Genomic DNA, 14304 nt, shown 5'->3' on the forward strand with positions numbered 1-14304 from the left:
GTCCACAAAGTAGGCGCATTCCCCGAGTTTCCGTCAACCTTATGTTTCACTTGAACACAAATTGGATAGATCTCGACAAATACGCTCAGTTGCATATCAGTTGCGTCATGTCGAATATTGTACCAACTGAAACACGAGGCGGCAGCACATTTAGTTGAATAATATCATAAACGAAGGATTCAATTAAGTCTCCCGCGAAAATCCATTTGATATGCGAATAAGTGTATTTCGTTAATTTCGTACAATTTGGTTTCAAGTAGAACTTAAGGTTGACGGAAACCCGGGGACTATGCCTACCTGATGAGCCGCAAGTGGAAGGGCGGAACCCGTCATGGGCTGTCAAAGACTTTTCAGCAACCTTGTGAGCAGTTTTCTTTATGAAAAAACCAAATATACTGTTTTAAAACTTTAACACCCCTCCCGTAGAGCAAAACCTTCGTATGAGGTCAAAAGGCCAGTTTTCGAGCGGTAAACTACTTCCGTTAAATAGCCTTAAGTTATCTAACATATAGTAAATTTCGTGTTCGTCATTGCGCGTTCTTTTTACAATTTTGTCTTTCCAAAATATCTACAAGCTTGACTAATGCTGACGGCCGGTTGTTTTTCCGGAGAGCCAATATATAGAAGCATTTAAGCACAATAAAATCACAGTTTTCCAACATGCTTCTGAAGTTAACATCGGTAAGCAACTTATTTTCTCGCCCGAGAAGTTGCTGTGATGATTAGTTTGAGCTAGCAGAGAAAACGTCTTCGAAACCCGTCAACTCGACGATGATAAAGCGCCCCAAAGGCACAAGCTACTTGTTTATCTAAATTCGTTGTCGTATTGTATACAGGCGGTCCAACGTGGAACATATCTCGCGGGTGATCGTTAGCATTGTCTATCTCAGGGAGAATTTTGAAGTCCAGCCCCTTATCGTTGAAATTCAACGCATCATGTGGCATGTAAACCTTTTCCAAGCTAAGTTGCCTTCACACCCAAAGGAAGCACGATGGCTTCTATACTGATAGGTTGTCCAAGCCTAGACAAGAGCAGTTCGGATGGGTTCAAACCATGGAACTTGTGGTCATTAAATTCCCGCTCTAACCACTGAGCCATATTAAATCTGTTGTATGAAACACTGGTGGAACCGATAAGATGAAATGTTTTGGGACCGAACTCTCGTACTGTGTAAACGTTGTACTGGAAGCAGTCTATATTCCATTTATTTCGAGTCATGCTTCTACTAAACTGACGAATCTACGCGGGATTCATTTCAACACATCTATCTGTTGGTAATGTGTTGGAATATTGGTAGCTCGAGTGTATTACTTGTTAATTGATCAGGTGACTTAATCTGTTTGCCGAGCTTGGCAATTGGTTTGCAAACGTTTCGTCATCATTCGAGGAGACATCTTCAGTGCGCTGTTGGTTGAGTAGTTCCTCACTTCGTGCCTGCGTTTATATGGGTTAAAAACAGCAGCCTTTGCGCTGTAACCTGGATTCTGGAAGAAGCCAACCACGACGCGATACAGATCAAGAACGGGCCAACCGAGAGAGACAACAATGGACGGCAATTTCAACAGTAGCGTGGCTGTAGGAAACAGGAAATACAAACCACAACTCAAAACAGATTAAGATCGGACCAATCAGAATCCAGATTTCGGCGCAAAGGCTGCTCTTTTTTAGCCCATATAAACGTAGGCACGAAAAGAGGAACTACTCAACCAACAGCGCACTGAAGACGTCTCCTCGAATGGTGACGAAACGTTTGCGAATTACATTTTGTTAACCCCTACCAGTTTGTTTGAAAAATAGAACGCTGGATAGATTGGGTTGAATTCACACAGTTTGATTATATTTGCCATCCAGGCTGATCCAACTAGTTCCATCCGGCAAGTTTTACCGTTCTACCGAGAAAAATCACTCCGTTTAGGCTAGACTCATATCTGTAGTGAGTTCACCAAATCCATTCACGGATTTGTCCGTAAAATCCATCGTTTTAGCTTCAGTGTTAGATGCTTGCCAAATAAACCCTGTGGTTCAACAGAAGGCTTATTTTCTGCAGCTTTTGGGCATTACCATTTGAAATGCCTGATGAACACCACTCAAAACTAGCTGCTTGTTTTTTTGAATGAACCAACCACACTACGTGTTTGTACCAATCATGTTCAGTGTTGCGGAGCAGAATGGCGATCTTTTTTTAGTTGGGTTCGGAAGTTTAACGGCTGAAGTGGACGACATTCTAAACTGTGCCACCAGTCACCACCACAAACCTCATGGCTGAATGCATACTTGCTTTTTTCCAAGCTCTCGGGGGCATGTGGACTTTGAAAAGCTGTGATCGGAATGCTAATGTTTGCATGAAAAAAAATAATTTCGGACATTTTACTACTTCAAACAGAAAGTTGGTTTCATTTCTGACGAAATTAACTTTAAGTTTACAGCAACTGGCTGTGTTCCCTAATCAAGTAACTGATGTGTGCACAAGAACTGTCGAATTAAACCAAGTGATTACTACAGTATTGCTTGTGTGATTTGTACAGTTTCAGTTCAACAGAGTAGTAATATATCAACAATGCATCCTACTAATGTATGAAAGTTTCTCTAAGCCCTTTACAAATTGTTTCACCGTCTGGGCGTCGAGATAGCTCAGTGGATAACAAGCCAGCTTACGGTCTGGTAGACCAGTGTTTCGACTCCGACCTCAGCATATTGACTGCTTCTGTTCAGGGTTGAACCATCTAGCCTTCTTCCATTGGCATGGCAGAGGGGCATCCAAAGGGGGCTACTACTGCGTCATTTCCATCCCCTAGTTTCAGCACAGAAGTGACGAGAAAAAATGATGTCTCCATAAAACAACTGAAGGAATACATTGCACGGACACCAGAACAAACGTCCACCTAAAGCCTGACATAGAAACGTGACGATCCCACGTCATTTAATGCCTACAGTTTCTTTTATCTACGGTCGAAATCATCCATTCATTGGACGACGAGATAGATTAATCCACGATAAGCCGTTCATCAGTCTTCCTCATCGTCCATACACCCTTACGTTTTTCAAAGGTTGTTGAGTAGCTCCGATCACCAAAATGGCTAAACCAAGGGAAAATAAGAAAATGTTACAAAACGAGGCCATCAAAAGCATGAAAAAATACAAGGTCACTCAGCTCTGGCACAATTTTTGGTGCCCAAGTGCCATGCCATCAGGAGAAAGAACGAAGTCTGGGATACTGCCAGGTCGCCCAAGCCTAGACACGGGGAGTCGAGAGGCAGAGGCCGGGTTCGAACCATGGATCTCCCGGTCAGCAGATTCGTGATCTGACCACTTGGGCACCTCGGGCTTCTCCCATGGGAATAATATTCAGCTTTCAACTCCCGACTATCTTAGGTGAAGAAGCTTCGATGCCGGGGAAAGCCCACCTACATTTTTACCTGCTTGCGTATCATATTTCGTCGAATATTCTTTTTGTCGTTGACGGGGTATTTGCATTTCGGTGTTGCGTGCGTTTGTGCAACGATTTTGGTGTGAGAATCATAGCTAAACAACCGTGACCACAGATAGCTGTTATAGTAGATCTGCTGAAGTGCACATTATCCTAGATAGGAAGCTATGATCATCGGGTAGGCACAGTCATAAACGAGAAATTCAATTGGGTTCCAGGTGAGAAACGCGTCAAAATCAAATTGGAATGCAGATGAGCGCATAAGTCAAATTTTGTACAAATGGGGTTCAAATTGAACGAAAAATTGATGAAAACTTTGGGACAATGCTTACCTGACGTACCCCAAAGAAGGATAACGACAGCTCTGGGCTGATAAAGGTTTCTCAGCAACCTTAGAGCAGTCTATACGTCTTTACACGCGATATCTTGAATATCATATCAGCTGAAACCTGAGGCGGCCTGGTGAAGTACATTCAGTTAAACAAGAACATCAAACACGATAAATTCAGCTTGGTTTCAGGTGAGTCTACCGTCAAAACCGAATTGGTGTACAGGTGAGTGTACCATCCAATAACTTCTACTCGCACATGGAAACTGGAAGCAAGTTTGTCTCCTTTCAGAGTGTCGCTGCTATATCTGTGTGCGCGTGGGATTGTTGCGCATGCTGTAATTATCTCGGACATGCCAGTAAACGGTGTCAAACCTCCAGTTTATTCTAACCGATCCAAAAGCCTTTGGTGGAGAGGGAAATACAGTGAGTGATAATGTCAAGAGATTTTTTCCTTATTCGATTATCGCTTGCGTTTGTTGCCCAGCGATAAACTGGTGAGTTTCCGACTGGCTGGGGAGCTCGGTTCTACACTCATCTGGATCGAATCCCCTCAAAACCGACTGCTCAATGACAGAGTTGTCTGATTTCAGAATGGTCAAGGAAATTGAAACTATTGCCCCGTGGAAATATGCTCACGATTTTCTTGGCGTCATGAAACAAATGAAACAAACCGGAATGCAAGGACAGGATTAGAGAGCTTATTCAACTGGTTATCCGATATTTGTCTCCAAACCCCAGAAAAGAAGTAAAACAAGACACCTAGGGTAATATGCGGTATAAAATCCACCCGCAGGGGAATACGCTTATTTACAGAGTAAATCCCAAGATTTCCACGAGATCGGTTTGAGACCAAATGTGCAATCCTCTTGACGGGCACTGATTCTAATCCCAAATACTTCGTCTTCCAAACCCTTGGCCCTCGTGTGAAGTATGACGAGTACGGCACAATTACAAATCGAAATGGGAGAATTTCCATTGAGTTGGACCACTGGACTATCCGCTGACTGAGTAGGCTTGAACAACTCGATGTGTGTGCATGCGCGTGTGTTGAGATAGACACTGGTTTCAGTGTATGTGCGAATCTCTAAAATAGCTTTGAAAAATCGCCGGTATGCTAGTGGAGTAGATGCATTAAAGTCTTCATAAATATTAATTAATTGAGAGGATCGTATGAAAATTAATCGCTGTGGTCCTGATTGTGTGCGGAATGTAGATTACGATTAATTTCTTCCAGTGACATCAAGGAAACAGCAACAATCCTGGCTAACAAACAATGCGTAGCGAGGGACCATTTCAATCATATCATTGACAGCATCGGATGGAGTATCCGATGCTTGCATCCACACACAATACCCACTCGAATAGTCCTGGTTAGTGTTGGCATGAAATTTCATCTAGTCAAAATCAATCATAATCATCATCAAAGTCGAAATCAAAGCAACTAATAAATGCGCAGAACACCATTGGGAATATAGAACCACCATATTGGGTGAAATGCATTCAGTTGAAAAGTGAGTTGGTGTTGACGGGAGACTCCACTGAATCACCTGGAAAGCTCAGTGGTTGAGTCCGGTAGTTCAAGCCTATGCTTGCGCAATCTGACAGTATCTCAGCCTTCGTGTTTTCTTCGGGTGGTATGGCAGCTAGGCACCAAAAGGGTGTTTTTGCTGAACGATTATTATTAGTCATCATTCGTTTATGATGTTTTTAAACTTGGTGTTCGACAGAAGGGTCACTTCGTGTTTCACCCACCACCGTGTTCCTTGACACAACGCTGGAGTCGGAGTGGCCGACCACCGGTTTCACTCTTCTTCAGGTTCATTGGATAGACGAGTTGGTATCAGCCACTTGGTCTGTTTGAAGATCAAACTGTACGGAAAGTGACGAACTTTGCTCACTTGCAAGTCGCTCCGGCATTGACGAGAGACTTAACTGGATCTCTCATTTGTAATATTACTCAACCATGCAAAGAACGCCTTATGCTCAATCGGGTACGATACTCAAGATATCGAAGTAAATATTCTTTAAATAACGCACACCAGAAGCATAAAACCAGTGGTGGGCTGACGAAAAGTTCTCAGGAAAGACGTTATATGAGAAGCAGAAAGTTTGCATGGAAATTTCGTCCGGTGAACGGAGCCAATCTATCCTGAAAAGCCTGGAAGTGCACTGAGAAGTACAATGCTTTCCGGTTGTTCGACTCAAATCAGATTCATTTGGAGGATGAAATTTCCAATAAGGCGATTTAATTTTGGCGAACCAACAAACGAATGACCTTATGAGAGCCTACCGATCAAAGTACCTGCCAGGTTTACTAAACTGTGGTTCCTGTAACTGGTTGACCGTTCGAATGAGGATTTAATTTGCAGCCCTTCACCGTCTTTCCATGTTGATACCTCAGGAATATTGTCTGTTCACAACAGTCTCGGAAAATGTAAATGAGCTGAATTGGTTTTTCGATTAAAGAGAGGACAACTGGAAAGTTTTTCAGTTGAGTTTCCTCCTTACAATTTCAGTCAATCAATGTCGAAAAACCGAGAAGTGATGTACGGCCGCCTCATCTTTTTTTGGGAATCACAAGCAAAGGGCACCTCACAAATCTCCACGGTCGGTTGAGGTTTGAACCTCCCGGCTAGTACCTGAAGAAAACCAAAAGTGTGATTAAGTTGGTCACATAGCGCCACTCATTCTTCACATCACGTGATCACATGCTGGCTTTTTTTGAGTGAATTGTTTGGTGAGTTGCGTTCAGCTAATTGAATCATTCAAACAACTGTTAAACCGATTGAGAATGGAAAGCTCACCTTCTAGTTGTCTTATAAATCATTCTTTCTATGCTTGTTGTTTGGTGCTTTGCGTGGAATGCGTGCGCTCGTATGCACAGTTTCCTGATCATCATCACGGCTTGCAGCAACATCAGATGGGGCCACTGGTGCCCCACTGCCGCGAAAGGAGATATCACTGGCTCCAGGGTAACGAGGGGAGGAATAAGAACAAATAGGTTAGACTGAAAAAGGGGAGGCAAAATTTATTGTTGGATGGATTTGTATAGGTTGACAATGTCACGATGAGCACCGAGTCTTCACAGACTGTTGTACTACTCAGTAAATTTTGACTGCCAACGCTAGTGACTGTGTTTAACCACCTCTGTGAGGTGGAGGAATTTTCTTTCATCTGCGATCAGTCTTATCTTCAAACAGGAATCAAAGACCACAGAGAATACGTAAAATGCATAGAGACAAAGTTCAGAAGTTCAGATAAAGTACATTCGTGTTTAGGTCAGTGGGTTATAGTTTTATGGAATTTAAAGTAGAAAGCCCCTCGAGAAATACACTCATTTGCAAATCAATTTGGTTTTCACGGGAGACTCAATTGGATCTCTCATTTATGAAGCCCTCCAACTGAATGTACTGCACACAGGACGCCTCATGATTTAGTTGACACGATATTCGAGATATCGCAGTATATTTTCATAAAGGTAAAAACCAAATCGATTTGCAAATGAATGTATTTCTCGAAAACAGCCCAATTTGGGTTCAAGTAGAACATAAGGTTGACGGAAACTCAGGAACTGCGTCTACCTGATGAGCCCCAAGCGGAAGGGAGAAACCGGTCGTGGGCTATCGAGGAGTTTTCAGCAACCTTGTGAGCAGTTTCTTTTATAGAAAGCCCCACGTTTGGGTTCTTTGGAGTTGCCCTGACCAAAATCTAATTGAGGTCACCCCATCTACAGATTGGCTTGGCCCCCGTTTAACATAGACACAGTGGATTTTGAAAGGTAAGTCACTGGAAGTATGAAGTACCTCGCCAAACACTCCCAGCTGAACACTCATTTGGTTTTGACGGTGCACTCAAATGAATCCAGCAGGATCTCTTTTTCAACTGAATTTGCTGTACAAGACTGCTTCACGTTTTAGTTGGAATGATACGCGATATATCACAGTACATTAGACAGACTTACTGGTCGCACATGTATCTAGTACACTTATGTTATGTATATAATATTGTTATATATTATACGCTGAAGACTGTGTGTGCTTTGGACGTGAAATTCCAATAGAACTACAAGACTCTTCAGTAGAATGTTCTGATTAGGAAGCAAGGTATCGCCAATTCTGAGATATAAAATAGTTCACCGGATAATTAATACCATTTCATTAAATTTAGAGTTATGAGTTGAACGCTGCTATCAAAGTAGCCCTTGTAAAACTCAGCCTCTTCTCTTCCATGCTTTGTCCGTGGAGTCAACGTACAAAATCTGGACTGACAGTTGATGACTTCCATTCTACGAAAACACCTCCAGGTCAAGTCTCAAAATTCCCAGCAATAAACGCGTTTGTGCATTTCAGCTTTACGATGTTAGGTTGTACTCGTTTTCGTGTAGTTTATTTTGAACCATCGTCGTCGGTTTCTTAGCAGCAAAATTTACCTCTGGACTCACCAGTGGCCCATTCCACCATCCCGCTTATTGAAAGCTCGTTGAGTTTGAGTCAGTGAGGTAGCTTCAACTCGAATCACTCAGACTAAAGTCCTTCTTGACCATATGAACAACGACTTCATACCCTGTCGATGCCAATAACAAAACTGAGTGGTTTGTTGAATTAGAAAACTGGCTAAAATTAACATTCAGTATTGAAGTAAAGTGATGGTAGAACGATCATGAACCAGGTATGGCACGTGAAGCCTAGTGTGTCTGTCCTGCCAAGTGAGTCTCAGCGTCTGTATAAATTGCTTTTATATGTACAGCATGGACTTTAAAATACGAATAAAAACTACACTGAGAAACAGAAAAGAACATATCTTCTCGTTTAGTCCCGGTTTCGAACCGACTACAACGTCAATTCTGTAACCTGTGTCAGTGAGAGCGAATGAAATGGAACTATTAACATATCGTTATCCTAGCCGCAACGCGGATCTATGTGCGATCTCCTTGTTCGACCTGTGTAGCTGTCTCTACAGGACAACACATTGAGGTTGGTTGGCAACCAAGTTTATGTTTCACTCCTGCCTGATGATACGGTAGCTCGTGAGAGCCACAAACAGGCACGGGGCTCAAAGTGTCTCAGCAAAACCATTTCCTAATCATCCCACAAGCAGCAGGTTCATCCCATCGCCTCTGATTAGGCTACGGCAACGTGACTTACGTTTTACGTCCCAAATAGGTTAGTCCGGTTTAAGGTATTTCGCCAGGATCCTTTCTGGATGGCCAGTCAGTTGAAGCACATTTTTGGGACGTCTGTATCACACTCCAGGATGTTTATTACCCAGTCATATAGACACATCTCCGTTTGACCTTGGGAAAACCAAGCTGCGGAACGGTGCGTAATGCCCCCATAGGCTGATTTGCGTCGGTCGTATCGTTATACCAATCCATCTTGTGTCCTGGTAACTGATATACAAGAAAAGACAACTGATTTTACTATTCGATTCTATACGTTGAGCCTATTGAGAGTCTCCATAAGCATCATAGTTTTAGCTTATATCATTGACATCGGACATCAAAATGATGTGACTGTTTTTGAACCACCAAGTTTCTAGGAATTGAGCCACTTTCATCACCCAGATCCAGCGTTATCCGTATTTTTGGCCCACACACACACAGTCGTCACACAAGGTCGTTTTACGCAGACACAGTCTCAGGTGACCGGACACTCACTTATCGGCTTCACGTGTCTTGCCAAGTTTACACTGGCGTTATCAGTTGCGACCGTGTTCGTTAATCTCAAGCAGTTTGACGTTTACTCGCTGCTTTGATCGATTTCTTCGATTCCGTGTACACGCCTGAGCCAGAAGAAAACATATCGAGAAGAGTGACCATTGCTCAGTTGGCGTTGCTCTAAACTGATAGTGGGCTGTTTTCAGCCGGCTCTAGATTTGTTGGTTTGACTTTTGTGTAGTGCTTGCTTTTCAAATTGGTCTCATGCACGGTTGATTTGGACTGAGACATTGCGAGTTACTTCATTTATTGGATTCTGAAACACCTAGACTGAGTACACAGATCCACCAAAAGTAATCTTCAGCATAGGTGGATGCCTGTGTAGGCGTCTCACACCTACGTTTGGAATGGTTTCTGACAATAATGCTTGTGTCATGAAAATCTTCCGCCAAACTGATTACTTAACGGCATTGGCGTCAAGGTCAGTAATTTTCAGAACAGAGGCATTTATTTTCACTCCGTCCAAAAAGTACCGTATGACAAACGTGTTTAGAGTGTTTTTTAAGCTTCGTGATCCAAGTTTCCTGTTCTCGGAAGCATCAAACGCAAAGTAATTAGGTTCTTTTTGAAGGACTGCTCTCTTCAAGGTCGGTTTCTTTGGAGAATGACCGTAGCTAGACCTTGCCTTTTGCTGCAAGTGGTCTCGAACGACTGGTCGAAATCGGAAGAAACTTGACCGCGTGTTTCGCATAGGTTACTATTCATCGGGTGAGAACAGTTACTACAACCGTAAGAATCAGCTTTTTCCGTCCTGACTGCTGACTCTTAAGCGACATGACATGAAACTCTAATCAGAAATTCACATAGGCTCTTGGATGGGATCGAAGTGGACCACATTTGGTTGTAAAGGCAATCATTCTCTGATCTGTGACTTTCGTTATAAGTGGCATCTGAAGACTAATCAAAGTTCACAAACAGCCCAGTATTTTGGTTAAGGCTCATTCGTGTACTTTCAGACATGATAATCAAGATTAAGAACAATAGAATTTAGGGTTCACGTCAGTGAATGCATGTTTTTTCATCACAGTGACGTTAAAGTGATGGGTACTCAACAGTAATAACTCAAGAAAATCTAAAGTTTTGTGTTTCATGCATGCGTCAGACTAACAAATGTAATGAAACAACATTGAGCATACAGTCAGAATTTACATTTTTTTTGCAATTTCTTACAATGTGTCTTCCAGCATAGCCTTCCCTGACCAATCAAAACTGAGGACCAAAACTACCAATCAACGGTTAGTACATGAATCAGTCCGAAAAAAAACGGAAGCTGGGGAAAACACGACATTAATTGAGAATAGACCACCGTTACCGAACAAATGCAATTTACTAACCGTTCACTCACATCTAATATGTTATCCGCTGTTTTCCATGTATGTGAAGGCAGGGGAGGGGCTTCTGCCCACCTAGCTTTCTCCTCGAATAAAGAGCGAAGTGTCTGCTGGACATTTATTGACATAGATGAACAAAACTAACCGTCAATTGCCTCTTCTGATCCTCGAGTTTCCTTCTGTGCGACAGAAAATCGTTCGCAAGCTTGCAGCTGCGCCTTTTATTTTTAAAGAGAGAAAAAACACTAACGCACACGGTGCACTGTTTACCACATAGCGGCGGAAGTTTACACAATCTGACATCGAAAGATAAACACAAAGATGTGTTTTTGATTTGTTCAAGGGTTTAAGGGCTAAAATGCTCTCAGCTAAATGGAAACAGTCAATGATGAACGTCTAAGGAACTTACTTTGCAAAAAGATAGGACTTTCTTTTGAGCAGATTGACTGGTAGGTCCGGAACACGGTAGTCTGTAGAACTGATAGAACCGGAAATTTTGAGATGAGACAGAGAGTTAGCTGAATATCGATCACATTAGAAATATCCGGGTTTGATGTAAGCTTAAGGTTACAGTGATCAATCGTGAAACATGGCAAAAACTTTCGTACAAAACTCCAAGTAGTCTACTTATTTTGAAAGGCTGGTAGTACAGAGGATTGTGAGGTCCGTTCATTCGAATTTCCAAGGGTTCGAAGAAAACAAAGTAGTTTTGTGCCTGGGAGGCGAAACATCAGTGTTGAGCACTGATGTCACGCTGTCCATGATGATGATGATGATGACGATGATGATGATGATGATGATGACGATGACGATGATGATGATGATGATGATGACGATGACGATGATGATGATGATGATGATGACGATGACGATGATGATGATGATGATGATGACGATGACGATGATGATGATGATGATGATGACGATGACGATGATGATGATGATGATGATGATGGGTCGCAGCAAAACTCTGCGCTCTCATCACTAGTAAAACACCCCTGTTACACCTAGCATAAAGTACTGTAGAAGTGCGATAAAGGTCACGTTTGGCAACTATTTTTCGCAAACCATGTGATCGTTTCATCAAATACCGGGCATCGGGATTAAAGAGACTTTTGGCGGAACCATGTATTAAGGGAATCCAAAAAACACTCGTTGCATGAGGAATGTGAGATCCTAAATTTATCTTACAACGCTATCCCGCATTGATTACTCCCTTCGCCAGAAAACGTGTCGATTAGGTTGAACAGCATTCAGTGGTTGAAAAACGCTTGAAGCTGATCTGGAAATCACGAGTGAAAGATTATTGCTAGGTTTATTGCTGGACAATTCTTCGAATTGAACACAAAGGTTTCGTCAGGCCAAGTGACTAGGTTGCGAGACTGGTCGAAATTTGAAACTCAGGGAGACCCATTTGTGAAGATCACTCCCAGCTAGCAGGTTAACTCGGTGTTTGGTGTCAGCTAAGGGAGTTTGTATGTTAGTACTTTTTAGCAGATGTTGAGGTCGGAAGGGGGTGGCTAGGAGAGAACCAAAATGAATCTGAACCGGGTCTCACGTTCAGCTGCTCCTGTTCAGTTCATGCAAGTATTCCTGTTAGTGTCGTCTATAACAGATATCGATCGCTCTATGTGTGTGCCGGACAGATCACGCCTATTAGGGTAGGGTTGCGTGATTTACCACCCCCCACTTGTGCTAATGGTGCCAACTGACAAACAACCATTACACCGCAACATGTCAACTTGGTTTGTCCAAAATCGCACTCAAATGATTGAGGATTTCCATTGCTTTGATCACTAGTCGCTGTGATTTGAATCTTTTGTTCTGTGTCTAGCTCATGGCTCGACACTGCAAGTCCTTGATTATTGCCCAACGTTCATCTGCCCTTCTTGATGGTCCATTTACTTTTCCCTTGTGCTTACAAATTCTGGCTGTTGACCTTAGTTAAGACACTACGTTTGATTTCATTTGTGCAGTCCATAATCATTTCAACCGGGATTGGAAGCTTCAATTTTACCAATGGTGATCCCAACCTTCTTCCTTTCTGAAAAGCTACTCAAATGTTGTCTACGTTTAGAGACCTCTGGAAAACCTCAGACGTTCCCGCCCTGCATGGATACACAGTCGGGCCTCTCCATTCCTTACCAAGTCCCGATGATGAAGACAGTTACATTCTTAATCCTTACTTGATCAACACCACTGTATTGAAGTCGGTTTTTGACTTCAATTTGGGCTGCCATTAGGTTGATTTCTTTAGACAGCGCACACATTCTTCAACAAGAGAATCACTCTAGTCTCCCGTGAAAACCAAACTGAGTGTGTTTGTCGAAATAAGCCCAGTTTGAGTTCAAGTAGAGAATAAGGCTGACGGAAACTCGGGGACTGCGCCTACCTGATGAGCCCCAAGCGGAAGGGCGAAACCGGTCGTGGGCTGTCGAAGAGTTTTCAGCAATCTTGTGAGTAGCTTCCTCAATAATACCTCTTCTCAAATGGTTTGGTACGTATATTAGGTGCCCGCCAACTTTTACCTCACTCATTCATTATTGACGGAATAGTGCTACTGTTGATGTGTCGCTAACTTTCATCGGCCCTTATTCCTAACAACTGTCCTCATCCGTTTTCGTAATGTCACCATTATCCACCCGTTTAGTGTAAGATCCTGTTGATTGCTGTAATCGTGCAGGACTCGGAGTTCGTGGCTGTTAGAACTTCAGGACTGTGGAACTTTTGAATGGAGCTTTTCAAACACAATTTCAACGCCGGTTGTTATCTTCTCAGCTTCTACTACCTTACTTCTCACTACAACTCTCCCCTCCACTTGCTGGTTCATCTGACACTGTGGTGACTGGTAGACGGTATCCTCTCTTTCGCGACCTTTCAAGAACATTGATTCATAGGGGGCAACTGTTCGAACTTACGTCCTATCGCTTCGTTGTTGAAATTTACGGGCAAGATTGTGATTGGCAGGTCGTGGCTGAGTTGTTATGCGTGGCGGTGAATATCGCCGAAGCTTGTCTGGAGCAATGATCATCTGGGAACGGACACGGAAGTCGCGTTTTATGTGATATGGTATACGGTACCCATGTGTGAGTCCTTGATCGACTTGGTTTTCACTGTTTCCGGGAGAGTCTGGGTATTCGATGTTCAGGTGGGATCCTCGATGCTCAAGTCTTTCCCAAGGTCACCAGATGTATGGACTCGCGAAAACGGATCTTTTTTAGATAGGCAAAAAGCAACTCCCTCCACCCAAAAAAAGATCAGAAAAAAGTGGATATGAAATTTGTACTCGTCGTTTTTATTGAAGAGGGTGAAATTGGGGCGTGTCATTTGTAATTTGCACGAAAAGGTCCGTTTTTCGGTAACTTTGCCTCCAGACGAACTCACACAAGTAGCTGTCCATTAAAGATCAGTGTGTGCCGCATTGGCGTTTATTCTGCATCTTGTGGACGTGCCAAAGAGATTCGATGGTTTGTGTGTGAGCTCCAGTCGTTGGATCCA

General features: G+C 42.9%; 1 protein-coding gene across 1 annotated transcript in view; it reads left to right on the forward strand.

Annotated features, from left to right (window-relative positions):
• The window catches only part of T265_15020 (hypothetical protein), a gene marked incomplete at both ends in the record, with an annotated part of 8679 nt that extends 1442 nt beyond the window's left edge, over positions 1–7237 (forward strand). Inside the window, 2 exons of the mRNA XM_009176251.1 lie at positions 3153–3286; positions 7153–7237. Coding sequence (XP_009174515.1) covers positions 3153–3286; positions 7153–7237 — 219 coding nt within the window. The remainder of the gene's footprint in view (positions 1–3152; positions 3287–7152) is intronic.
• Positions 7238–14304: the final 7067 nt, after the last annotated feature.

This window comes from Opisthorchis viverrini (genome assembly GCF_000715545.1).
Source record: "Opisthorchis viverrini unplaced genomic scaffold opera_v5_326, whole genome shotgun sequence".
NCBI lineage: Eukaryota > Metazoa > Platyhelminthes > Trematoda > Opisthorchiida > Opisthorchiidae > Opisthorchis > Opisthorchis viverrini.